Source organism: Oncorhynchus clarkii, chromosome 2, assembly GCF_045791955.1.
Source record: "Oncorhynchus clarkii lewisi isolate Uvic-CL-2024 chromosome 2, UVic_Ocla_1.0, whole genome shotgun sequence".
NCBI classification, from domain to species: Eukaryota; Metazoa; Chordata; class Actinopteri; order Salmoniformes; family Salmonidae; genus Oncorhynchus; species Oncorhynchus clarkii.
In genome coordinates this window covers 20,560,944-20,585,846 of record NC_092148.1, presented here as the reverse complement: position 1 = coordinate 20,585,846, position 24,903 = coordinate 20,560,944, and the positions used below count along the sequence as shown (strand labels likewise).

General features: G+C 44.0%; 1 protein-coding gene across 11 annotated transcripts in view; it reads left to right on the top strand.

Annotated features, from left to right (window-relative positions):
• Window positions 1-242: 242 nt before the first annotated feature.
• The window catches only part of LOC139423893 (E3 ubiquitin-protein ligase UBR5), a 47,601-nt gene continuing 22,940 nt past the window's right edge, over window positions 243-24,903 (top strand). For 5 of the 11 annotated variants that reach the window (XM_071175607.1, XM_071175615.1, XM_071175597.1 and 2 more), the window contains exons 1-37: window positions 243-472; window positions 3,514-3,558; window positions 3,716-3,797; window positions 4,063-4,139; window positions 6,307-6,429; window positions 7,073-7,364; window positions 7,635-7,794; window positions 8,104-8,253; window positions 8,880-9,091; window positions 9,375-9,491; window positions 13,673-13,938; window positions 14,295-14,412; window positions 14,595-14,779; window positions 15,014-15,123; window positions 15,502-15,614; window positions 15,927-16,088; window positions 16,302-16,413; window positions 16,533-16,687; window positions 16,832-17,029; window positions 17,342-17,552; window positions 17,847-17,973; window positions 18,289-18,533; window positions 18,655-18,778; window positions 19,046-19,143; window positions 19,375-19,532; window positions 19,653-19,744; window positions 19,875-20,021; window positions 20,181-20,299; window positions 20,451-20,577; window positions 20,851-20,980; window positions 21,290-21,450; window positions 21,673-21,912; window positions 22,122-22,245; window positions 22,388-22,499; window positions 22,622-22,753; window positions 24,025-24,282; window positions 24,523-24,791. In XM_071175607.1, coding sequence (XP_071031708.1) covers window positions 411-472; window positions 3,514-3,558; window positions 3,716-3,797; window positions 4,063-4,139; window positions 6,307-6,429; window positions 7,073-7,364; window positions 7,635-7,794; window positions 8,104-8,253; window positions 8,880-9,091; window positions 9,375-9,491; window positions 13,673-13,938; window positions 14,295-14,412; window positions 14,595-14,779; window positions 15,014-15,123; window positions 15,502-15,614; window positions 15,927-16,088; window positions 16,302-16,413; window positions 16,533-16,687; window positions 16,832-17,029; window positions 17,342-17,552; window positions 17,847-17,973; window positions 18,289-18,533; window positions 18,655-18,778; window positions 19,046-19,143; window positions 19,375-19,532; window positions 19,653-19,744; window positions 19,875-20,021; window positions 20,181-20,299; window positions 20,451-20,577; window positions 20,851-20,980; window positions 21,290-21,450; window positions 21,673-21,912; window positions 22,122-22,245; window positions 22,388-22,499; window positions 22,622-22,753; window positions 24,025-24,282; window positions 24,523-24,791 — 5,613 coding nt within the window. In that variant the 5' untranslated portion in view covers window positions 243-410. Of the gene's footprint in view, window positions 473-3,513; window positions 3,559-3,715; window positions 3,798-4,062; window positions 4,140-6,306; window positions 6,430-7,072; window positions 7,365-7,634; window positions 7,795-8,103; window positions 8,254-8,879; window positions 9,092-9,374; window positions 9,492-13,672; window positions 13,939-14,294; window positions 14,413-14,573; window positions 14,780-15,013; window positions 15,124-15,501; window positions 15,615-15,926; window positions 16,089-16,301; window positions 16,414-16,532; window positions 16,688-16,831; window positions 17,030-17,341; window positions 17,553-17,846; window positions 17,974-18,288; window positions 18,534-18,654; window positions 18,779-19,045; window positions 19,144-19,374; window positions 19,533-19,652; window positions 19,745-19,874; window positions 20,022-20,180; window positions 20,300-20,450; window positions 20,578-20,850; window positions 20,981-21,289; window positions 21,451-21,672; window positions 21,913-22,121; window positions 22,246-22,387; window positions 22,500-22,597; window positions 22,754-24,024; window positions 24,283-24,519; window positions 24,792-24,903 lie in introns of all 11 variants that reach the window. The other 6 variants (XM_071175574.1, XM_071175536.1, XM_071175550.1 and 3 more) reach the window with 5 other exon arrangements.

The window sequence follows — 24,903 nt, the reverse complement described above, 5'->3', positions numbered from 1 at the left end:
CCATGTCTTTAACAAAACATAGATCATGAAACTATTGCTTTCTATCCAATAGACTTATCACAATCCAATAAAAATGTTAAAATAGCACGAGCTAGACGTCTAGAAATGTTCATTTCCTTTCTCTTCATTGCCTTTCTTCTTTAAACCAATCCCGTTCCGTTTAACATATTCCCTGTTTCTGTTCAGGTCCAACCAGCGTCCAGTTTTCGTGTGTGCTAAGGTTAATCAACATACAGAACGAAAAAGCTTGGTAGAGTTAAGATGGCGGCATGTGGGTGAGGAGGCTGTAGTTCTTAGCTCGGGATTTTTTTGTCATAAAATATTTACATGAATCCTTACATATACAGATATCGAGAAAATAACATTTCCTACACACTTGACACATTTGTGTGTTAATTTGGATTGGATCCATGACATCCATACACTTCGTGGTTCACCCGTTGCCCGGGACTGAGGACCAGCTCAATGACAGGTATTTGTTGCGGCGTGGAAAATAAGGGTTTAAATCAATATATATGTGTATGGTGTGGTACCCGACGATTATCTATTTGTTTCGAAGCAATATTCATTATGTCATGTGTATTTCAATCAAGCAATTTTCGACCACATTACTGTACTTGAAGCAAGGCCCGGCATCTTGAACAAGCCTCTTCAACGTAGCTAACGACGTTAGCTAGCCTGCTAGGCTAACAAGCTAGTTAGCCATAGCTAGCAGCAGTTAACAGAGCTGTTTCGTTCGTTCTCTGCCTCTGCCTGGAATGATTGGCCGATGGTCAAAGTTGAGACGGACAATGCGGGTTGGGGGATGGGGGAAAAAAATAAGGAACGTCAGTGATTAAGGCATTGTAATGATCCGTCATTTTTTTTTTTTTGCATTTGACATTGTATGTCATGTCAACTACCCTTTGGATATCTTATTGTCGACTATCCAGCTGGCTAGCTCAATGGAACCATTGAAGACGTAGCTAGTTAGTTAAGTGGCTAATAAGCTAGCTAATGTATTAGCTAGTCATTGCTAGATAACGTTAGCTAAACTAGCCACATTTGTGCTAATATGTTTGCTTGCTAGTTAGGTACGGTTATCCAGCCAACCAATTGTAAGCTAACATTGGATTGCTTATTTGCTTCGATTTAATAATCTAGCCAACCACCAACAACGTTAGTTAGCTAACTAACGTTAGTCGTCCAACTAATATTGTTCCTCGTGAATAAACATAAGCTCGTTTTCAACCTCATATTCTTAATCTACAGTATGAGAAAACAGCGCTTTTCTATGATCTGTGGTTTAAAAGTATAAAGATCCTAAAAATGCTTCTCTGTGACCATTGCAGGTAAGATTAAAAGTAAAAAATAATGATTTTCAAAACCTGCAACGAGTTAAAAGGCCAAGGGTGTATTTTCTTGGTCCCCATGTCACCTTGAATCACTGTTGATGTCATCGGATAGCTAGAACTTTTTAACTTTATTATTTTATAAGTACAAAACTTAAAAATGCGCCGTTTTCACATATATGCTGGACAAATAAAAAAGTGGTGGAGTTGGCCTTTAAGTTACAACACATTATTACAGACGTTAGTTTAAGAGAGGCAAGGACTAGCTATGAACAGTTGACTGTGTATTGTGACCTGCATTTTGCTCTGCAGGTGATTTATAGTAAACCTATTTATATCATCCATTGAGATTGAACTGATTAATGGGCCATTCTACTTTAAGACAGAGATTGGGATGTTGGAAAAGCACATCTTGAATGACCTTGAATTAAAATCCAGGATATGACATTTGAAGCAAGGATTTTGTACTTGTCCAGGGTCTGTACTGTTGACCACCTGCTTGGGCCTCATTGACCAAGATGGTTCAGTGGACTTGACTGGTTCCTAATACAATCATGTTCACTCATCTTGCGATAGAATTGGCTAATGTGTAATGACAATCAATCCCCAAGTAAGCCATATCTTTTACAAGCTGCTAGCACAGGCAATGGCATGCATTCACATTTGCTATATTGTCACCATGTGCTAATATATCCTCCTACTGCTCAACTGCAGTTGTTTGTCTTACCAAAGAGGTGTTTCTTACCATGGTTGTTAAGAGGCATACTTTTATCCCAAATAAATAAGATATTTGCTTACAAGAGTAGGTTGTGACTCACAATATGCCAGTCTTATGGACTGCTCGTGCCTCGACTGTTTAGGATGTCTTTTCATGACCCGGCTGAGGACACATTCTTCTCTGACCCACATGGCTAGAACAATATTTATTATTTTTGTACAGGTTAGGAGGGGAAATTAGGTTTAGTATACACAAACACATTTCTTGCAGACTAAAGGAGCCCTTCTGTCCTGTTGATGTTGGTTATTAATGGCTCTGGATGGTGTGCCTCATATATCAAGACAGTGTTGCTGGCTCATTGTTTATCTTCTGCAGAGGGACTGGTTACTGTCGCTGGACAACCGGCCGGGCCATGCCTTTTAAGTTATTGCCATCCATTGGCTTTTCCACTGGGCTTGCTTGACAGGAAATGTCATTTGGCGTAGGCCTATTACTTACATTTTCACCCCTTACAGCTTGCATGCAACTGCCTGATATCCTTTCCTCCCTTTGCAACAAGTAATATTGCATCTTTGAAAAGATTTGTCCACTTTCTGCGGCCGACTTTTTGTATGATAACAGCCTTTGTGTATTGACTTGCTCCCTTGAGCATATGGATTAATAAAATGTTTGTTCTCTTCACCTGTTTCCTGTCAACAACCATTGTTGTACTTACGCCATTAGAATTAGAATCAATGCTTTTAGTAGTGTAGCCTATAGCAGTTGAAGCTCTGTTTAAACAATTGTTGACCCTATTTGACCCGTCATTTCCTAGCAGGCAAAACGAGTAAGGCATGCGCCTAGTTCACTCATTGAGAGAATAGATGCTAGAGCTGAAACAAGAAGTAAAGCTGTCAGCCTGTCATGTTTTACGTGACATGTTTTTTAAACATCGCTACAATCAAAGATTTTGCTGGTCTAGGATGGTGACAGTTATGGACTTGGAGTTGTACTAAATACTAACTGCTCAACTTGTACTAAAAAGAATGGTCACAATAGTACTGATGTCTCTCCTCTGTTGGATGTAGCTCCGCACATGCCCTGTTTCTTTGACTGGGGGAATGACCTGCCCACTAGTATCCTCTGCGTGAGCGAAGGCAACAGTCCCAATGTAGTGCAGATGGTTTTACACACCATGCTCTAACTGTTTAACTTTATTGTTATTTAATGTGTTTTTTATGCAGCTGGTGAGTAATTTTGATACTGTTGTCATCAGCATTCATGTATTTGAGATTCTCATTGGACGTCTTGTTAACGTCATGTAAGCAGATGCCATGCTCCTTATAGTCTACACAGAGTACAGACTAGTAGAAATGTCCTTGTTGGCCATGGATTTCCAGACCATTAATTGCACAAATTCACACCGTGAACGGAAATTAACGATCTCACTGTCAATGTTTTTTATTTAATTTTTATACTTAACAGACTTCGTGAAGTGTCGGAGAAACTCAACAAATACAACTTTAACAGGTAAGACATTCATATTTTTTAAATGTTAACTGTGGAATTATCAGCTAATGTATTATTCAGCTATGTCTTTCAGCGGGGACCACACTCCACAGATATATAGCGATCTTATAGCTTTTCTACATGTTAACATTCACTACATTGTCTGTCTCTAATGCAGTCATCCACACCTCAACCTGCTGGAGCAGGCCACCTTAAAACAGTGTGTAGTTGGACCAAACCATGCTGGCTTTCTGCTTGAGGTAACATCGAAGGATTTCTGTATATTACAATCAATAACATTTGAGCTGTACTGCCTCTACATTTTTGACGGAGATTGTGACTTCAAATGGCACCCTATTTCCTATACAATGCACTACTTTTGGGTAGTAAAAAGTCATTTTCGCTTACATTTTTTTTTAATGAACCATGAATTAATAAATAAAAAAATATTTTAGTGCAGTCTTTTGTGTGACATGCCATCACCTTTTCTGTTTTGATAATATGGAGTAATTTCTTTCTTTCCAGGATGGACGTGTGTGTCGGATCAGCTTTGCTGTCCAGCCTGATCGTCTGGAGCTGACCAAACCAGATGGCAACGATGGGTGAGACTGTTTACACTAGGAAAATAGTTTCATCCTAATGGACTTTAAGAGAACTTTCAATACCAGGGGTTGCATTAGCTTTCAGAAATCGGCATTTTCAAAACATATACCATAAAAAAATCTGCGTTTTAAACCATTTCACCTGCGTTTTTATATTAAAAGTCAAGTGTTTTTTTTGCTTCAGTAGAGTGATAAGGGGTGTGCAACTACGTAGTTTTTCTTCACACAAAATACATTATTGCAACACATTCTGTATAATTTTTTCATCATATGACCACAGAAGTGCAAAGCTATTTGGCTAGTAAATTAGTTTTCAATGAAAAAGCAAGGTATTTCTTTGCAAAACACGATGGGTGGCCATCATATTTGTAAGGTTTGTCATAGAAAGAATGTAGCCAGCTACATTTCCTAATGTTTTGCTTGATGTTAATCTTGCTTTGTAACTTGTTACTGTAAATACTACACCGGAGGAAAGTACCGAACACATCACATCAGTCATAGCGCTGTCTGGCGATCCAATGAGAGAGCAAAGATATTTCATCCGAGTGGAGAAGTGCAACTGAAGCACAAAATTAGTCCTTTTACATTCTTGATTTTGAGCGAAGACTGAAGCCGAGCAGAATTGACAATAAGAAGTGTTTTAGATCTGCATTTACAAAACACGGCAAGATATTTTGTCTTCCTTGACTCCTGCATGCTGAAGCCTAGCAATGGTGAGTCCTGCGAGTTGAGTTCCACTGAGGTCTTACTAAGTACTTAGGCCTACTAGTAGAACTGTTTCATGATGTTATTACTTGGTCACTTAACACACTATGACAAATGAAAGACCAGAAAGTGTTGACTGTGTTAAGGTGTTTTGCATCATGGGAAATGTATGTTTTATAGATAAATCATTTGTATTTTATTCCCTTTCTGCAATTTATTGTCCCCCAAAAAACTAGGCAAAACAATGCTAGCAATGGTATCTTAGCATTTAGGAAATCTAGGCCGCGTTCTGAAAGCCAATTGCATTTATGTATCTGCTCTTTGCTTTTCTTTGTTTTATTTTGTATGAGCAAGAATGCCCTTTTAGCTGTTGCTAGGGTTTGTGGTGGTGGCCAGCTTGCATTTGTGACTTTCATTGATACCATATGTCTTACCAGCAGAACAGCGTCAAACCGTGAACTAGGCCCTATAGTTGCAACGCATGCAAGTGATTCAGTCTGAGAAACACTGGTGAATGTGACTGGTTTACTTTAAGATTTTCTGCAGAGCACATGCTTTGTTGCCTGGCACGGTGAAATAAGCTGAACTTTTCAAAAGAAAATGAGATGGTTTCAGATGGTAATAGCTTTGCAGTCAGCTGCATTGTGGGTTACTGGAAAGCCTTACTGTGGAAACGAGCACTGCACATTTTCAATCAGTAACTTTGACAGCTGACTGAACAAAGCTTCCACTCGGAATACTATCCAGTCACACTCCGCACTATGTATTTCAAGTTTTTACAGTGTCATACTTGTGTAATAAATGGTAAACAAATGTACATTTTTACAGGTTATTTATATTTTATTTCTGCAGAAGTCTACACAATTAATTGTTAGGTTTACTATACTCAGTTGCTAAATAAAACACTTCTATATTTTGTGTGTTAATAGTAAAATCTATCTGCATTCTTTCATTGGGAAGCAATTCACAATATATTGAGATACTGTGTACAAAAGAGTCATGGGTTTGAATCTCAGACAGGACAATGCTATTATGGTCAGTCTCAGGTGTTGTTCATGATTTGATGGCAAGTATGTAATGCAATTTACTTAATTAAACGTAGACTGCAGAAAATTCATACATCTATGTACAATAGACATCACATTTAACACTACACTCCGATCATATTCTTATTGTAGGAGTTAGCAATCGCAGCCCTAAAAATAAAAACAAGAACCTTTAAAAATTATTGTCTTGAAGGCGGAACGAGTTGCAGCCAATTCTGATTCCCGAGGGTGTTGCCCTGCTAGCCTCTATTCCCCTGTTGTTTTAACCTTAAACATAAAAATGTAAAAGCCCTAGACATGGGCCACAACCTGGGATTTCCACTCCCAGGTTGTCGTCTTAATCTTTGGTCCCATGTGGGACTACTAGGTATGTAGTAACTGATCTGATCTCCCGTCTTCCCGTCTTTTGTTTCCAGTTCAAAGTTGAGTGGCAGTGGTTCAGGGACAGGAAGGAGCTCCAGGCCAGGCAGGACTAGTGATCCTCCCTGGTTCCTGTCTGGCTCTGACACACTGGGCAGACTGGCAGGCAACACCCTTGGGTAAGTTCTGGCAGTAAGGGCCCTCAGGAAAAACCTCCCCTAGACACTCTCAGGTAAAGTCGTTATACGGCTTCATGTGCATTAGCGCCACTTAGGCCTAGACAAAGACTGCTGCAGGAGGACAGCTGAAGGCATTATTACTATCCAGGATTCAGGTATTGTCCATGTAAAATGTGATGGTGCAGTCAGAATCAGACCTTGTACCACAGAGTTGTCCTGGAAATTGGGACCTTCAAACCAAGGCAGCAGCAGCTCTGAGGTTAAAGGCATAAACATAAAATGCCTATTGAGCGTTGATAGAAATGTGCTGTGGGCTGATTTTGAATGACACTAGGTGAAAGCAATCTACCGTCCTCCATTGTTTTTTCCACCTTATTTTTTCTTACTTTACTGGCCCCTTAATTATGAGATTTAATGTGGTCAAATTCATCTCTCAAAAATTACAAAAGACATTTGCTACCAAACTATCGCTTCCAAATTGCTGTATGCATAAATACCCTAGGACCTCTGCACTCTCTGTGAAAGCCAGCTGTCCCACGGTTAATTGCTAATCCAGTGCGCAGGCAGGCAGTCGTGTGTTGATTTGAGAGTTTCTGCTGTGTGGCTGACTGCTGTGCCTGACCTTCGCCTTGTGCTATAACAGGAGTCGCTGGAGCTCCGGGGTGAACGGTGGATCAGGTGGTGGAGGAGGAGGAGGAGGAGGTGGTGGTGGCAGCAGCAGCAGTGTAGGAGGTGCAGGGGGAGGAGGTGTAGGAGGAGCTGTCAGTGGAGGTGGTGGTGGAGGCTCCTCTGGGAGGTCGTCTACAGCTGCCAGGGACTCGAGACGTCAGACCAGGGTGATCCGCACAGGGAGGGACCGGGGCTCTGGTCTCCTGGGCAGCCAGCCCCAGCCTGTCATCCCTGCCTCGGTCATCCCAGAGGAACTCATCTCCCAGGTTAGACCCAGTGTCTGTCCTCAACTACATTGATTTAAATTCTGGTAGTGAACCCACCGTATGAGAGTTTCTTATCACTGAATATACCATTTTAAAGAAACACTTAACAAATCAGATTTGACCGATTTTATTGCTTGACCAGAGCCCCTCGTTAATTATAACAAGGTCCTCAACACATGGCCTTCTCTTCTCTCTGGTGTTCAGTCACCACCGCCACAACATGGTTGATTTCTGGGTGGTGATCTTCATGTTGCCTCCCCTCTTCCCCAGGCTCAGGTGGTCCTTCAGGGGAAGTCTAGGAGTGTGATCATCCGGGAGCTCCAGAGGACCAACCTGGATGTCAACCTGGCCGTCAACAACCTACTGAGCAGAGACGATGAGGACGGTGACGATGGCGATGACACAGCCAGCGAGTCCTACCTCCCTGGAGGTACCACTTTATTTCACCCTTGATGTGTATTCTATAGCTTTGTCTCATTAAGATAATCTCTATTGCAAGAGACTCAGCATGGCAGCTTTGTATGAATGAGCAGAGGGCTCTTAAACAGTTTGGTCTGGTTTAAGGGGGTTATGCGAAAGCTTTATGTAGATGGTATTTGCTACATTTGTGGAACCAATGGAGTTGTCCCAAAAATTCTAAATGCAAAAGTCTCTATTAATCTATGGGTTTGACCCTTGCCTGAATGGACAGTAATAGTCATGTCATAAACATCCCTCTCTTTTGTGTTGGACCTTACAGAGGACCTGATGTCCCTGCTGGACGCTGACATCCACTCAGCCCACCCCAGTGTCATCATCGATGCTGACGCCATGTTCTCTGAGGACATCAGCTACTTTGGCTACCCCTCCTTCAGACGCTCCTCCCTGTCCCGCCTGGGCTCCTCGCGAGGTAACTGACCACACGGCACTCAGAGCTGCTGCCTAGGGACCATCATCCTCTTCTGTAGTCAGGAGGTTGAGATTGAAATCACATTTCTCTTCCTATATAATAATAGTTGTAGTAACAAGTTACCTAAATGGAAGTAAGATTACTTTTTACCATATAGTATATGCTTTTAGTTCTCTGATAGTTGAGGTATATAGTTAAAGTCAATGCTAGTCTTTCCTTTCAACCTGTCGGCAAAGCCCATGTGGATGTGGTGTTGTGAATGTGTGTGGTGTTGTGAATGTGTGCTGCATGGCCATAATACCTGTTCTTCAGTGAGCCCTCTGAGAAAGGCCCGCTAGACCCTGTCATTACAGGCACCACTTTCTACTGCAGCCGTATGCTGTAGGATAAACCCTCTCCCTTGTAATGCATGTCTATCTCTAATCTATCCCGACCTGTCTTCCTACCTCACATTTTAACATGTGAGTGTGCAGACAGACACCACTATTAACTAACTTTCACCTTTTTACTGCCAAAACCCTCTTATTTGCATAATTCTAAAAATAAATCTCTTTAATTTGTTGACGGGTCTTCCCCAGAGAGTGGCTTACTTTTATCCCACTGGTGTGACCCCATTGCCATACCAGTTCTCCTTCTTCCCTTAGAGCGTGACTCAGAGCTGTTGCGTGAGCGTGAGTCTGTGTTGAGGTTGCGGGAGCGGAGGTGGCTGGATGGGGCCTCGTTTGACACGGAGAGGGGCTCCACCAGCCGCGAGGGGGAGCCCAGCCTGGACAAGAAGAACATCCCCGTCCAGAGCCCTGTCTCTCTGGGCGAGGAGCTGCAGTGGTGGCCTGACAAGGTGGGAGAATAGGGACATTGATCGATTGGTTGATAGAATAATTTGATTAATGGGAAGGTCGACTCTTTTTGGTGTTCATTCAGATGTGATGTCAATAAAGCTTGTTCAGGGAACATGACAGCATTCATTATCACGTTAATGGATTTCCCACTTGGTTTATTTCTATCGATATGTTTTAATAGTTTTAGCTAGGTCTATAGGCTCAATATTGTTTTGGGTTAATGTGCACAGATCAGGTTAGCAAATATTTCTAAGTAATGTTTCTGTTGGTGTTTTGGTCCAGGATGGTGTGAAGTTTGTGAGCATCGGGTCCTTGTTCTCTGAGCTGGTGGCAGTGAGCTCTAAGGGGGAACTCTACCAGTGGAAGTGGAGTGAACCAGAACCATACAGAAACACACAGGTAAACAGCAGTACTGTACAACAAGTCAACAGGACTGATTGCATGAAAAATGTGAAGGATTCAGCAGCAGCCTTTATCAAATAAATTCAAATGATTTATCAGAGACCAGTGCTGTACACTAAGAACACTAACTCTCCTCCTGAGGACTACTTAGCAAATAAGTGTTTAAATTCAAACACACGTTTTATTTGCAAACCCACCTTAATGTGTGTATATATATATATATATATATATTAGAGGTTGACCGATTATGATTTTTCAACGCCGACCCTGGTTTTTGGAGGACCAAAAAAAGCAGACACCGATTTGATTTATTTGTAATAATGATAATTACAACAATACTGAATGAACTTATTTTGACTTAATGTAATACATCAATAAAATCAATTTAGCCTCAAATAAATAATTAAACTTGTTCAATTTGGTTTAAATAATGCAAATAACAGTGTTGGAGAAGAAAGTAAAAGTGCAATATGTGCCATGTAAAAAAGCTACCGTTTAAGTTACTTGCTCAGAACATGAGAACATAGGAAAGCTGTTGGTTCCTTTTAACATGAGTCTTCAATATTCCCGGGTAAGAAGTTTTAGGTTGTAGTTATTATAAGATTTATAGGACTATTTATTTCTATACCATTTGTATTTCATATACCTTTCACTATTGGATTTTCTTATAGGCACTTTAGTATTGCCAGTGTAACAGTATAGCTTCCGTCCCTCTCCTCGCCCCTACCTGGGCTCGAACCAGGAACACATCGACAACAGCCACCCTCGAAGCATCGTTACCCATCGCCCCAAAAAAGCCGCGGCCCTTGCAGAGCAAGGGGAACAACTACTTCAAGGTCTCGGAGCGAGTGACGTCACCGATTGAAACGCTATTAGCACGCACCCTGCTAACTAGCTAGCCATTTCACACTGGTTGCACCAGCCTATTCTCGGGTGTTGATAGGCTTGAAGTCATAAACAGCTCAATGCTTAAAGCACAGCAAAGAGCTGCTGGCAAACGCACGAAAGTGCTGTTTGAATGAATGCTTACGAGCCTGCTGCTGCCTACCACCGCTCAGTCAGACTGCTCTATCAAATCATATACTTAATTATAACATAACACACAGAAATACGAGCCTTAGGTCAATAATATGGTAAAATCTGGAAACTATCATTTCGAAAACAAAACGTTTATTCTTTCAGTGAAATACGGAACCGTTCTGTATTTTATCTAACTGGTGGCATCCCTAAGTCGAAATATTGCTGTTACATTGTACAACCTTCAATGTTATGTCATAATTATGTAAAATTCTGGCAAATTAATTACGGTCTTTGTTAGGAAGAAATGGTCTTCAAACAGTTAGCAACGAGCCAGGCAGCTCAAACTGCTGTCTGCTTGCACGGAATGCAGGAGAAGTGACACAATTTCCCTAGTTAAATGTTATGTTACCAGGCAATTTTTTTTTGTGTGAATTTTACCCCTTTTTCTCCCCAATTTCGTGAGGAGTCGCTGGTGCGCAATGAGACAAGGATATCCCTACCGGCCTTCCCTAACTAACCCGGACGACGCTGGGCCAATTGTACGTCTCCCCACGGACCTCCCAGGGTCTCTGGTGGCACAGCTGGCGCTGCAGTACAGCGCCCTTAACCACTGCGCCACCCGGGAGGCCTGTTAGCAGGCAATATTAACTAAATATACAGGTTTAAAAATATATACACTTGTGTATTGATTTTAACCTCTCTGGGATATGTGGGACGGTAGCGTCCCACTTGGCCAAAAGCCAAATTCAAATAAATTCCTATAAATCAACATTTCATGAAATCACACATGTATCAAACAGTACACATGAAGTGACACTCGTTCAAGATGGCCGTACTTCTTCATTACACAAAGGAATAACCTCAACCAATTTCTAAAGACTGGTGACATCCAGTGGAAGCGGTAGGAACTGCAAGCAAGTCTGGAATCCCAATGAAAACTCATTGAAAAGAGGGTGACCTCAAAAGAAAAAAAAATCTGAATGGTTTGTCCTCAGGGTTTTGCCTGCTACATAAGTTCTGTTATACTCAGACATGATTCAATCAGTTTTAGAAACTTCAGCGTGTTTTCTACCCAAATCTACTAATAATATGCATATCTTATCTTCTGGGGATGAGTAGCAGGCAGTTGAAATTGGGCATGCTTAACCCACCATTCCTAGACCATCATTGAAAATAAGAATGTGTTCTTAACTGACTTGCCTAGTTAAATAAAGGTAAAAAAAAAAAAAAACTTCCACAATCGCTTTCCAAAAACACCGATTGTTATGAACCTGAAATCGGCCCTGATTAATCGGTCGACCTCTAAAATGTGTATATATATATGCATACATACAGTTGAAGTCGGAAGTTTACATACACTTAGGTTGGAGTCATTAACACAAGTTTTTCAACCACTCCACAAATTTCTTGTTAACAAACTATAGTTTTGGCAAGTCGGTTAAGACCTCTACTTTGTGCATGACACAAGTAATTTTTCTAACAATTGTTTACGGACAGACACTGTATCGCAATTCCAGTGGGTCAGAAGTTTACATACACTAAGTTGACTGTGCCTTTAAACAGCTTGGAAAATTCCAGAAAATGATGTCATGGCTTTAGAAGCTTCTTATAGGCTAATTTACATAATTTGAGTCAATTGGAGGTATACCTGTGGATGTATTTCAAGGCCTACCTTCAAACTCAGTACGTCTTTGATTGACATCATGGGAACATCAAAAGAAATCAGCCAAGACCTCTTGTAGAAAAATTGTAGACCTCCAAGTCTGGTTCATCCTTGGGAGCAATTTCCAAACACCTGAAGGTACCACGTTCATCTGTACAAACAATGGTACAGAAGTATAAACACCATGGGACCACGCAGCTGTCATACTGCTCAGGAAGGAGGCACGTTCTGTCTCCTCGAGATGAACGTACTTTGGTGCGAAAAGTGCAAATCAATCCCAGAACAAATCAAATTTATTTATATAGCCCTTCGTACATCAGCTGATATCTCAAAGTGCTGTACAGAAACCCAGCCTAAAACCCCAAACAGCAAGCAATGCAAGTGTAGAAGCACGGTGGCTAGGAAAAACTCCCTAGAAAGGCCAAAACCTAGGAAGAAACCTAGAGAGGAACCAGGCTATGTGGGGTGGCCAGTCCTCTTCTGGCTGTGCCGGGTGGAGATTATAACAACAGCAAAGGACCCTGTGAAGATGCTGGAGAAAACGGGTACAAAAATGTCTATCCACAGTAAAACGTGTCCTATATCGACAAACCTGAAAGGCCGCTCAGCAAGGAAGAAGCCACTGCTAAAAAAACGCCATAAAAAAGCCAGACTACGGCAGACTACAAAAATCGAACTGTTTGGCCATAATGACCATTGTTATGTTTGGAGGAAAAAGGGGGAGGGTTGCAAGCCAAAGAACACCATCCCAACCTTGAAGCAAGGGGGTGGCAGTATCATGTTGTGGGAGTGCTTTGCTGCAGGAGGGACTGGTGCACGTTACAAAATAGATGGCATTATTAGGAGGGGAAATTGTGGATATATTGAAGCAACATCTCAAGACATCAGTCAGGAAGTTAAAACTTGGTCGCAAATGGGTCTTTCAAATGGACTATGACCCCAAGCACACTTCCAAAGTTGTGGCAAAATGGCTTAAGGACAACCAAGTCAAGGCATTGGAGTGGCCATCCACAGAGCCCAGTCCTATAGAAAATTTGTGGACTGAACTGAAAAAGCGTTTGCGAGCAAGGAGGCCTACAAACCTGACTCGGTTACACTAGCTCTGTCAGGAGGAATGGGACAAAATTCACCCAACTTATTGTGGGAATCTTGTGGAAGGCTACCTGAAACATTTGACCCAGGTTAAACAATTTATAGGCAATGCTACCATATACTAATGAGTGTATGTAAACTTCTGACTCACTGGGAATGTGATGAAAGAAATTAAAGCTGAAATAAATAATTCTCTCTACTATTATTCTGACATTTCACATTCTTAAAATAATGTGGTGATCCTAACTGACCTAAGACAGGGAATCTTTACTAGGATTAAATGTCAGGAATTGTGAAAAACTGAGTTTAAATGGATTTGGCTAAGGTGTATGTACACTTCTGACTTCAACTGTATGTGTGTGTATATTTCTATATCTATTTTTAAATCAACTCTTCCAATCAGAACCCTTCTATCCGCCACCCCCGAGTGTCCTTCCTGGGCCTGACCAATGAGAAGATCACCCTGCTGTCTGCTAACAGCATCAGAGCCACCGTGGCCACGGAGACCAATAAGGTGGCGACCTGGATGGATGACACCTTGAGCAGCGTGGCGTCCAAGCTGGAGCACAGTGCCCAGGCCTACCCTGAGCTGCAGGGGGAGCGCATTGTGTCTTTGCACTGCTGTGCCCTCTACACCTGCGCCCAGTTGGAGAGCAGCCTGTACTGGTGGTGAGTTACAGTAGTTAATCCTCTCCTCTCGGACAATGGCACACCTGGGTTCAAATGGTATTTGTTTTTTGGTATTGTTTTTCCTGAAATAGTTTGCATTTTGATTGAGCTTTCCTGAAGTGCCAGATTGGCTGGATTTGCACTGGGATTGTGCCAAGCAAGCTCAATCAAGTGCAGCTAAAGTATTTGAAAAATAACAATTACTGGTTGAACTCAGGCAGTGGCTGGCCAGAGGCCCTAGCTCTACTCAAATGTCCAGTGCAAATGTAGAACTCGGTCCTTGAGAGAGCTATGCGTGCAAGAAGGTTAAGCTGGCTGTTAGTGGTTTATGTTTTGAAATGTTTGTGTTTCCTCAGGGGTGTTGTGCCTTTTAGTCAACGGAAAAAGATGCTTGAAAAGGCTAGAGCCAAGAACAAGAAGCCAAAGTCGAGTGCCGGCATCTCCTCAATACCCAACATCACCGTGGGAACGCAGGTGACAAAACATAACATAAAACCAAGACTATGGGAGCATTAGAACCTTGTGTATAAATGCTCCTTTCTTCATCCTGAAATGTTTTTGTTCTCTGCACCTGTGAATCCGGTTGGATGTCTGTTGCGTACACTCGTACACTGCTTTTGAACGAATGTGAACAGGTGTTTGTGTCCTCTCTCCAGGTGTGCCTGAGGAATAACCCCCTCTACCACGCCGGTGCCGTTGCCTTTTCGGTCAACGCTGGGATCCCCAAGGTGGGACTGCTCCTTGAGTCTGTCTGGAACATGAACGACAGCTGCAGGTTCCAGCTGCGATCACCAGAGAGCCTCAAGAACATGGACAAGACCATCAAGACACAGGAGATCAAGTTAGTTAGCTTCCATTTCAGAGAGCAGCTGGTCTCAATTCGTTCCCTGCCCCTTTCCTTTTGCCCTAACCCTTCTATGTTTGCAGATTTGCAAATATCAAAGGGTTAGGCCCAACGGGAAGGGGTAGGGAGTGAATTGGGTCCAGCTGTTCCCTTTTTAAGCCACTACAAATGTAAATGAATGGCCCTCGTCTCCAACACTCATGAACTCAGTCCTACCCATTCTCTCCTTAGAACGGAGAGCAAGCCGGAGTTGGTAAAGACTGAGATGGGCCCCCCTCCTTCCCCGGCCTCCACCTGCAGTGACACCTCCTCCATCGCTAGCAGTGCCTCGCTGCCCTACAGTATGTCACATTACTAGCTATTATACTAACCTCTGTCTTGCTCTAATATTATCATGACTCATTTGCCTTTGAAATGGATGGTGTGGCAATTGCAGGTCTCTTTATATTTATATACATTTTAAAAAAGTATCTTGTTTGTCTCTAGTTCTCTGATAATGGAATCTGCCATATCGACTTACGAGACCAGGGTTGAATGCTATTTTTAGCTTGCCTGGTACAATGGAACCCCAATAGATTAGTGCTGAAAGTGCAAACCCTGCCCATCTTGCACAGCGGACAAGTTAAAACAAGCACACCAAGTATTTTACATGTTTGTTAACCCAGGTCTGGTCTTCTTGCTGTTGTATAAATATCCTAACGTGTCGTCTGCCCTTACAGAACGAAGACGCTCGACCCCGGCTCCCAAAGAGGAGGAGAAGGTGAACGAGGAGCAGTGGCCTCTTCGGGAAGTGGTGTTTGTGGAGGATGTTAAAAACGTCCCTGTGGGAAAGGTGGGTGTGGCTACAGGAAGGGACCAGACCCTAACACACTCTGGCAGGCTGGGGGATAGACGCCATTGTTTTGTTTTTATTAACACTGTAAAATATCAAGTTTTATCACATATTTGTTATTTCTTGAATCTTCTAGTCTATATTTTTCAGAGTAATTTAATATTTCTGTTTTCATTGACATGTAAAGAAATGCCTAAGAGCAGAACTCAAAGCCGTAGTAAAATGTGTTGTATCCTGTGGATTGTCTGTTCGTTGTTATTGTGGCGTCTTCACGACGGCCCTATTTGCAACAGCTCCGTCTTTTAACTTCAGGTGCTGAAAGTGGACGGTGCGTATGTAGCTGTGAAGTTTCCAGGGACGTCCAGCAGCGTGAGCACACAGCCGAGTCAGACTAGTGCTCCAGCTCCCATCACTGACTCTGACCCCTCCTCACTGCTGCAGGACTGTAGGCTGCTCAGAATAGACGAGTTACAGGTACGACTATTGGACGCTCACTTACTCACATACTTATAACAGTATAGTGTAGTTATTATTACTCCCATACAAATGTGTTATTTCAGTGATGGTTTAATGTTTGTGCAATTATTTAATGAATCTAAGCACAATTTTACAATAAAAGTATCTGTCATTGTAGTATTACATCTGTTGTATAAATGTTGTTTGTCTGGTGCCTCTTTTAATCAACAGGTAGTAAAAACTGGTGGAACTCCTAAAGTTCCAGATTGCTTCCAGCGTACACCTAAAAAACTCTGCATCCCAGAGAAGGCTGAGATTCTGGCTGTGAATGTTGACTCCAAAGGTAAGACATCTGGATAACAATACAATGTAGTAATTCATGTTGGTGCCGATAATGTTTAAGTGCGGATGTTAATGAATTCTATGTGTATTTCTGACTTGCTGTGTTGTCTGCCCCTTCAGGAGTTCACGCAGTGCTGAAGACTGGTAACTGGGTGAGGTACTGTATCTTTGACCTGGCCACAGGCAAAGCAGAGCAGGAGAATAACTTCCCCACCAGTAACCTGGCCTTCCTGGGGCAGAGTGAACGCAATGTAGCGATCTTCACCGCAGGACAGGTCAGCACCTCTCCGCTACTCAATACAACCTTTTCTAATATAGCCATGCTTCATGTATTGCGAAAAGGTTGTGTAGGCAATTGCATATCCAACAATTTCCCCATTTTTCTAAGCACATTTAGATTTTCATCATTTTATTACCAGGACTCTCCAGTCATCCTTCGGGATGGAAACGGCACAATTTACCCAATGGCCAAAGACTGTATGGGCGGGATCCGAGACCCTGAGTGGTTGGACCTGCCGCCCATCGCCAGCCTGGGCATGGGGGTACACTCCTTGGCCAACCTCCCCACCAACTCAACCATCAAGAAGAAAGCTGCTATTATCATATTAGCTGTGGAGGTTAGCAAAATCATTTATAGGTCAATGGGGATAATTTAGTTGATGGTCAATTTGTTACTGGGAGGATCATAACTTTCACAGGTTTCCCTAGATTTAGCTTACTTCTAGACAAAAACATGCTCAATATAGGATCTGCATTGAAAGTGCTTTTTAGCCAAGCAAAATACTGTTTTTAACCCAAGAAACTGTCCCTTATTGTGATCTTTTGACAACTAAATGCTTTTGTATTTTGCATGTTTTTATTCCCGCTGTAAAGTGTATTGATACGCTGTGCTGATGTGCTTTAAATAACATTGTTCAACTTGTTTCCAGAAGCAGACGTTGATGCAGCACGTGCTACGTTGTGACTTTGATGCCTGTCGTCAGTACCTGGTCAACCTGGAGCAGGCTGTTCTCCTGGAGCAGAGTCCCCACGTTCTCCACTCCTTCCTGGGCCACCGCTGCGACGGCAACCGCAACATCCTCCACGCCTGCGTCTCCGTCTGCTTCCCCGTCAGCAACAAGGAGACCAAGGAGGAGGAAGGTAAACCACGGCTAGAGTGCTGGGTGGTGTATACAGCGAGATGAAACCTTGCAAAGTCAAACAAATGGAGTTCGACCTGAAAGACAATCATATCTGTTCTACACAATATATTCCAATCTAAACGTTCTGTGCGGTTAACCCAGCGTCAAGACTCCTGAACTCTCCAAAGTCGCAGTGTCAGTTTTGAGCCATCTTCTTATCTTTCCCGTCTCCCGTTTGCCTTCCATTATTTCACCATTCTCTGTCTCCCTATGTCTGTATATGTGTGGTAACTGTTGGGCTGGTGTTTTCCAGAAGCTGAACGGTCTGAGAGGAATACGTTTGCAGAGAGACTGTCAGCAGTGGAGGCCATCGCCAACGCAATCTCCGTGGTGTCTAGCAACAGCTCTGGGAACAGGACGGGCTCTTCTAGCAGCAGAGGGTGACTAACTTATACAAATCTAAGTGTACTGTTTTTAAGTTGACTATTTTATTTCAGGGTACATGTTCACGATGAAAAACACTAAAGAACTGGATTATATTAACTGATTGTTCCATAATGCACAAGAAGTGAAATAATATTACTGAGCCTATTGGCTTTTTTCCAATTAGAAAATCTGTCAGAATTCCTGTCAGGATGCCATTTACGACACTTGAGACCAAGAACACTATCTCGGTGCCCATTTATGTCTACATGCCAGTCTCATTGTCTTTCCACCACTCATGTAACCTGTTAAGTGTGTTTTGTCTGGCGCAGGCTGCGTCTGAGGGAGATGATGAGGCGCTCTCTGAGAGCAGCAGGGCTTGGCCGTCACGAGTCTGGCCCCTCCAGCGACCACCAGGACCCTGTGTCACCACCTATCGCCCCTCCCAGCTGGGTGCCTGACCCCCCTCCCATGGACCCAGATGGTGACATAGACTTCATCCTGGCCCCTGCAGTGGGATCTCTCACCACAGCCTCAACAGGGACCAGCCAGGGCCCCAGCACCTCCACTATACCAGGTCAGGTACCTATTTTGATACAACCACACCTAGCTAGCTACTCCACCACTATACCAGGTCAAATACCTAGCCTGTGTGATACTAAATGTCACCCAATTCTCTGTTTCTCCTCCTGCCCCAGGCCCCTCCTCCGAGCCTTCGGTGGTGGAGTCTAAAGACCGCAAGGCCAACGCCCACCTCATCCTCAAACTGATGTGTGACAGCATGGTTCTCAGGCCACACCTCCGCGAGCTGCTATCCGCCAAGTAAAGACATTATTTTTTTCTTTCTTTAAAAAAATGGAAGGAGCATTCCATTCTTCTTTTGTTTTGTTTATGATAGAGGCAGGTGTGATTTGGATGAGATTGCGAGATAAGGCCAGTGGGTCTGGGCAAGCCTTTTTAATTCTATAACACAGTAATGCCTTGTTTCATTAAAATACTGAACTAAACTATTGCTCTCAAACTCAAAAGATGCTTTCTCTTGTTTGTCCCCCTTCCCCACTTTCTGTTGCTAAACTGTGTGTTTGAAAGGGATGCCCGTGGAATGACCCCGTTCATGCTGGCAGTCAGCGGGAGAGCTTACCCAGCTGCCATTACTGTTCTGGAGGCTGCTCAGAAAATGGCCAAGGGTACATCACTACACTGTTCATGTCTTTAGTTGAGAAAGAGGAGACTTTGACAGCACTACTAATGAATATAAACACTGACATGTTGATGTAATGCCATCTGCAGTCATTAATTTATACATGAAGTGATTTACATATGTGCTGTGTTTAAGGAGAGCAGAATTTTTTTTTTAAATTACGGAGATACTACCAAAATCCAGATTTTAATATTCCGTTGCAAAACCTGTTGTGTAGTGGGAGACCCCGGCATGACTGAGAAGGTGGAAGCAGACTCTGTGTTCATGGAGATGATTTGTCCCTCGGGGACCAACCCTGACGACTCTCCTCTCTACGTCCTCTGCTGCAACGACACCTGCAGCTTCACCTGGACAGGCGCTGAACACATCAACCAGGTGGGTGGGTCACTTGGGAGGACAATGCAACACGCACAACAAATGAGTCAGCCGTTCACACTGGTTTGCCTTTTCACAGATGGGAATCTTTGCTGACCATTTACTCTCTGTCCCATCTAGGATATCTTTGAGTGCCGGACCTGCGGCCTGTTGGAGTCTCTCTGCTGCTGCACTGAGTGCGCCAGGGTGTGTCACAAAGGACACGACTGCAAGTATGTATTTCACTCTTCATCCTGATGTTAGTGGATTTTATTACTTACATCCCGGTTTTATACTGTTGTAATGCATCACTGCATCTGATACAGGGGATTTGCACCAGGCCTTTAATGTCTTTCTCCCCAGACTCAAGAGGACCTCTCCCACTGCATACTGTGACTGCTGGGAGAAGTGTAAGTGTAAGACGCTGATCGCCGGACAGAAAGCTGCTCGCCTGGACCTGCTGTACAGACTGCTCACCACCACTAACCTGGTCACCAGTCCAAACAGCCGGTAAACACACACACCGACTGACTGTGGGCTGTATTTTCTGTTCATTGTTAACACGTATTGTTTTTAAATCCAATGTTGGTTCTCTTCATTCAATATGTAAGGTGTTTTTTCGGGGGCTTTAGTAACGTGTTTTTCCTTTCCTCTCTGGCTGGCCAACAGTGGGGAGCATATCCTTCTGTTCCTGGTGCAGACTGTTGCTAGGCAGAGTGTGGAGCACTGCCAGTACCGGCCCCCTCGCATCAGAGAGGACAGGAACCGCAAGGCTGCCAATGCTGAAGGTAGGTGGAGGTTTGCTACTGTTGTCAGGCCTGGTTTCACTTCAAGGAACACTGAAAGTCTAGCATGATGGCTCAATGTTTATTTTCATTCGCATCAATTCTCTATTCTAAGAGACAATTCTAATGGTTTGTTGTCCTCCCTGTGTGTCAGACTCTGACATGCCGGACCATGACCTGGAACCTCCACGCTTCGCCCAGCTTGCCCTGGAGAGGGTGCTGCAGGACTGGAATGCTCTCAAGTCCATGATAATGTTCGGATCCCAGGAGAATAAAGACCCGTGAGTTCTCTAGCCCTGCTTGCCTTGACCAGCTCAGTGTCACCTCTCAAACCTCTCTGTCCAACCCTCCAACCTCTTTCTTTTTATCCCGCCATCCCTCCAACCTCTGTGTCCAATTTATACTTCCATTACCTTAACTATTTTAGACAGCTGAAGCAAGCACGCACATTTTCTTCAGGAAATGTACCATATCGGATGAGCAGCTGTTTTACCAGTTACGAGTCCTCTTAGTAGTGTCACCTTTAACTCTGGCGTCCTGGTTGTGTGTTCTAGGTTGAGTGCCAGCAGCCGTATCGCCCATCTCCTTCCGGAGGAGCAGGTGTACCTGAACCAGCAGAGTGGCACCATCCGCCTGGACTGCTTCACACACTGCCTCATTGTCAAGTGTGCCCCTGACATTACAGTAAGTCGGGTCAGTCTATCCCCCCTTAAATTACTCAGAGCTTCAGGAGTCGGTCAACTACAGTTGTAACACCTACAGAAGTCCTCTTTCTGGGTCGGATTCTCACACAGATTAAGCCTAGTCCTGGACTCCACCTATTTCATTGGATAATTTAATTTGTGTCAGAGAAACTTGCCCAGAGGGTATACCACCTCCTATCTATGTGGCAAGTGCAACATTATCCCTCTAGGTGTTCTAACTATGTGGAGTGAACCTGAAAGTGGTCTGTGTGCATTAGTTAAGTCTCTGAATCTTCTCTGTCTCCTGTAGTTTATTGACACCCTGCTGGGGACCTTGGTGAAGGAGCTGCAGAACAAGTACACTCCTGGCCGGAGAGAGGAGGCCGTCGTCGTCACCAGGAGGTTCCTGCGCTCCGTGGCCAGGGTGTTTGTCATCCTCAGCGTCGAGATGGCTTCGTCCAAAAAGAAAAAGTATGAGTGCCAAATCCGGATTGAGTTCCATTTTCCTGTTGTATAGGGCTAGTCCTTTAGTTTAGGTGGTTTTAAAGGACTGGACTAGCCCTTTAGTGGATTTAAACACATTTTATTTGTCTTGTACTGCTCCCCACTCCTAGGTGAATATAAACATAGCGGCAAGGACTGATTTGATACTTCCAGTTGACATCTAATCTCTTTTCTCATTGTTTCTTCCAGTAACTTCATCCCCCAGCCCATTGGGAAGTGCAGGCGTGTGTTCCAGGCCCTGCTGCCCTATGCGGTGGAGGAGCTGTGCAACGTGGCGGAGTCGCTCATCGTGCCTGTGAGGATGGGGATCGCCCGGCCCACTGCCCCCTTCACCCTGGCCAGCACCAGCATCGACGCCGTGCAGGGCAGCGAGGAACTCTTCTCTGTGGAACCCTTGCCACCGAGACCCTCCCCAGACCAGTCCAGCAAGTGAGTGGTTTTAATCTGCATTCACACACACCAACATGCAGACTGTGTTTTCCACCACAGCTCTGTTGATTTGGAGGTCTTTGTGACCTTCCTCTGGGGAAAATATAATCTAGGGAAAAACTTCTGCCGTGTATAAATTGGTTTAAAGTGGCTTGTATTTAAACATTGCATTGTTAAATCAAATGGTCTTGTTTGCCTGTATGTGTCAGTTCTAGTCAGACTGCATCGTCCTACATCATCAGGAACCCCCAGCCTCGCCGCAGCAGCCAGTCCCAGCCGGTCAGAGGGCGAGATGAGGAGCAGGATGACATTGTGTCTGCTGACGTTGAAGAGGTGAAGAGTCTCACTAGAAAAGGAACATATCACTTGGGGGGGGGCAGCAAAGATCAAAGTGTTGGGTGTAATCAGGGTTGCTGTCAGTTTAATGTGCTTTCTCTGTACTGATTCCCAGCTGTCTACCTCTTGTCTGTGGCAGGTAGAGGTTGTCGAGGGTGTTGCCGGGGAGGAGGATCACCATGAAGACCAAGAGGAACAGGGAGAGGAGAACGCTGAGGCAGAGGGACAGCATGATGAACATGATGAGGATGGTGAGAACCTAGACTGGATCTTTTTTTCTACCACGAATGTGGTAGAATATTACAATCTTTCTACAAATAATTAGTAATGATGAGGATGGTGGTTGAAGAGGGGGATGTCCTTTCCTCTCTAGGAAGCGACATGGAGTTGGATCTGCTGGCTGCTGCGGAGACGGAGAGTGACAGCGAGAGTAACCATAGCAACCAGGACAATGCGAGCGGTCGGAGGAGTGTTGTCACCGCAGCAACTGCCGGCTCCGAAGCAGGTATTAATAATTCACACCATTCTTTTGTTTTCACATTTTAGACTAAGTCCTGGTCATTTTAGTTGAATTGAAATCCCTGATTAAATGTCTTCTTTGATGTGGCCTCTGGCCAGCCACCCGTCTAAATGACCTCATTTAACGATTCTACCGGAGTTCCAGAGGCTGCTAAATGGAAATTGCTTTCTGCCTCACCAACCTCTTTTAATATTCAGTTGCTGTTCAGGCGAACAATTTTTCTGTCACATTATCACCAGTCTTGATTGGTCCTCACACTAGCCAGTAAAAGGGAAGAGGCCCTTTTGATACAAAAAAAATAAAAATAATTTTAGGTCACATTGTTCTTACCACTGTTGACAACATGGCTTAAGTCTGCGGACAAACTAGTCTACTACTAGGGCTTATTACTCCATGAGTATCATTACTCAATACTCAATGTATTTCATTTGCAGGAAGTAGAATGTCCCTGGCTTTTCAAAGTGTTGGTATGGGCTGTTTTTTACTACAATGCATAATGTGTCAGGGCTAGAGTGACATTTGAGGTGCACACATAGCTTATCTAAGGAGTTCTCACAGTATTGCCCTCCTCCATCCTTACACATCACCATGGTTCTCATCAACTAATAATGTCTTACTCCCAAGTCTGTCTTGTTGGTGTTTCCCCCTGAATAACAAACTAATCACTATCTTTAGTCTTGCTAACTGGTGTGGGGTTCCTCCCTGGTGTCCATCTCCATTTTCCCTTTCATTCTTTGTTTGTGGTTGTAATTGCGTTTGAAATGGCAGGAAATATTTATAATTATGGTGTCTTCCCCTCAGACACTAAGATCACTCAGAAATAAGACAAACAATAGAAATACAACCTATGATGCAACCAATGCCCTGGGCCCAGTTTTTCAGCTTGATTGATCTGGATTTAGCCTATCAGATTGGATTAAATGCATAGCTGGAAACGGAATGAATAAAACAAGAGTCCCCATTAAAGTCAATGATTAGTCTCTTCACTTAATTCTATTTCTATGTGGTTATTCCTGTCCTATAGGCGAAAAACTGCGCCCTGGTATAACTGGTACTTTAGCCTAATTTGAACAACAAGAAGCAGCGTTGTTTGAGTTGAGCCTCTCAATGTAGCGTGGTAGCTAGCTAGCAGTGGCGATATCTGGTCTTGTGGTGGTGTGGAACACTAACCTGCACTCCCGCTACCTGGCAAGTGATCTCTCCTCTGTTTCCCCATCCCTCCTCTCCTGTTCCTCTTCCCATCCCTCTCCTCCAAGGTGCCAGCAGTGTCCCTGCCTTCTTTTCAGAGGACGACTCCCAGTCCAACGACTCGAGCGACTCGGACAGCAGCAGCAGCCAGAGCGACGACGTGGACCAGGAGACCTTCCTTTTGGACGAGCCCTTGGAGAGGACCACCACCGCCTCGCACGTCAACAGTGCTGCCCAGGCGCCACGCTCCATGCAGTGGGCCGTACGCAACACCCCCAGCCAGAGAGCCACGGGCAGCGCCCCCTCCAGCTCCTCCACCCCCGCTGGTCAGTACTAATACTACTACATGCACAATCTAGGCTGTACTCACAAGCACTTTCATATTGACACATCCAAAATGGACTACATTAGGACAGTCTTGCAATGATTTAAAATGTCCTTTGTTTATCATTCTATCACGAGCTTATTGTACTGACTCAGTGGGATGTTTTTTGGTGTCATGTTCTGCTGGGTACTATGTTGGCGAGGTCTGTCTGTGCTGACGCTCATGTCTCTGTGCCCAGCAGCGAGCTCCACAGGTCTGATCTACATCGACCCGTCCAACCTGCGGCGCAGCAGTGCCATCAGCACTAGTGCGGCCGCTGCGGCTGCAGCTCTGGAGGCCTCCAACTCGTCCAGCTACCTGACGTCAGCCTCCAGCTTAGCCCGGGCCTACAGCATCGTCATCAGGCAGATCTCTGACCTGATGAGCCTCATCCCCAAGTACAACCATCTGGTCTACTCCCAGTACCCTGCTGCAGTCAAACTCACCTACCAGGACGCTGTCAACCTGCAGGTGACACAAACCCACACACAGATCAAATTGAGGGGCGGCAGGTAGCCTAGTGGTTAGTGCGTTGGACTAGTAACTGAAAGGTCAGCTCGGGGATTCGATCTTGCAACAAGGT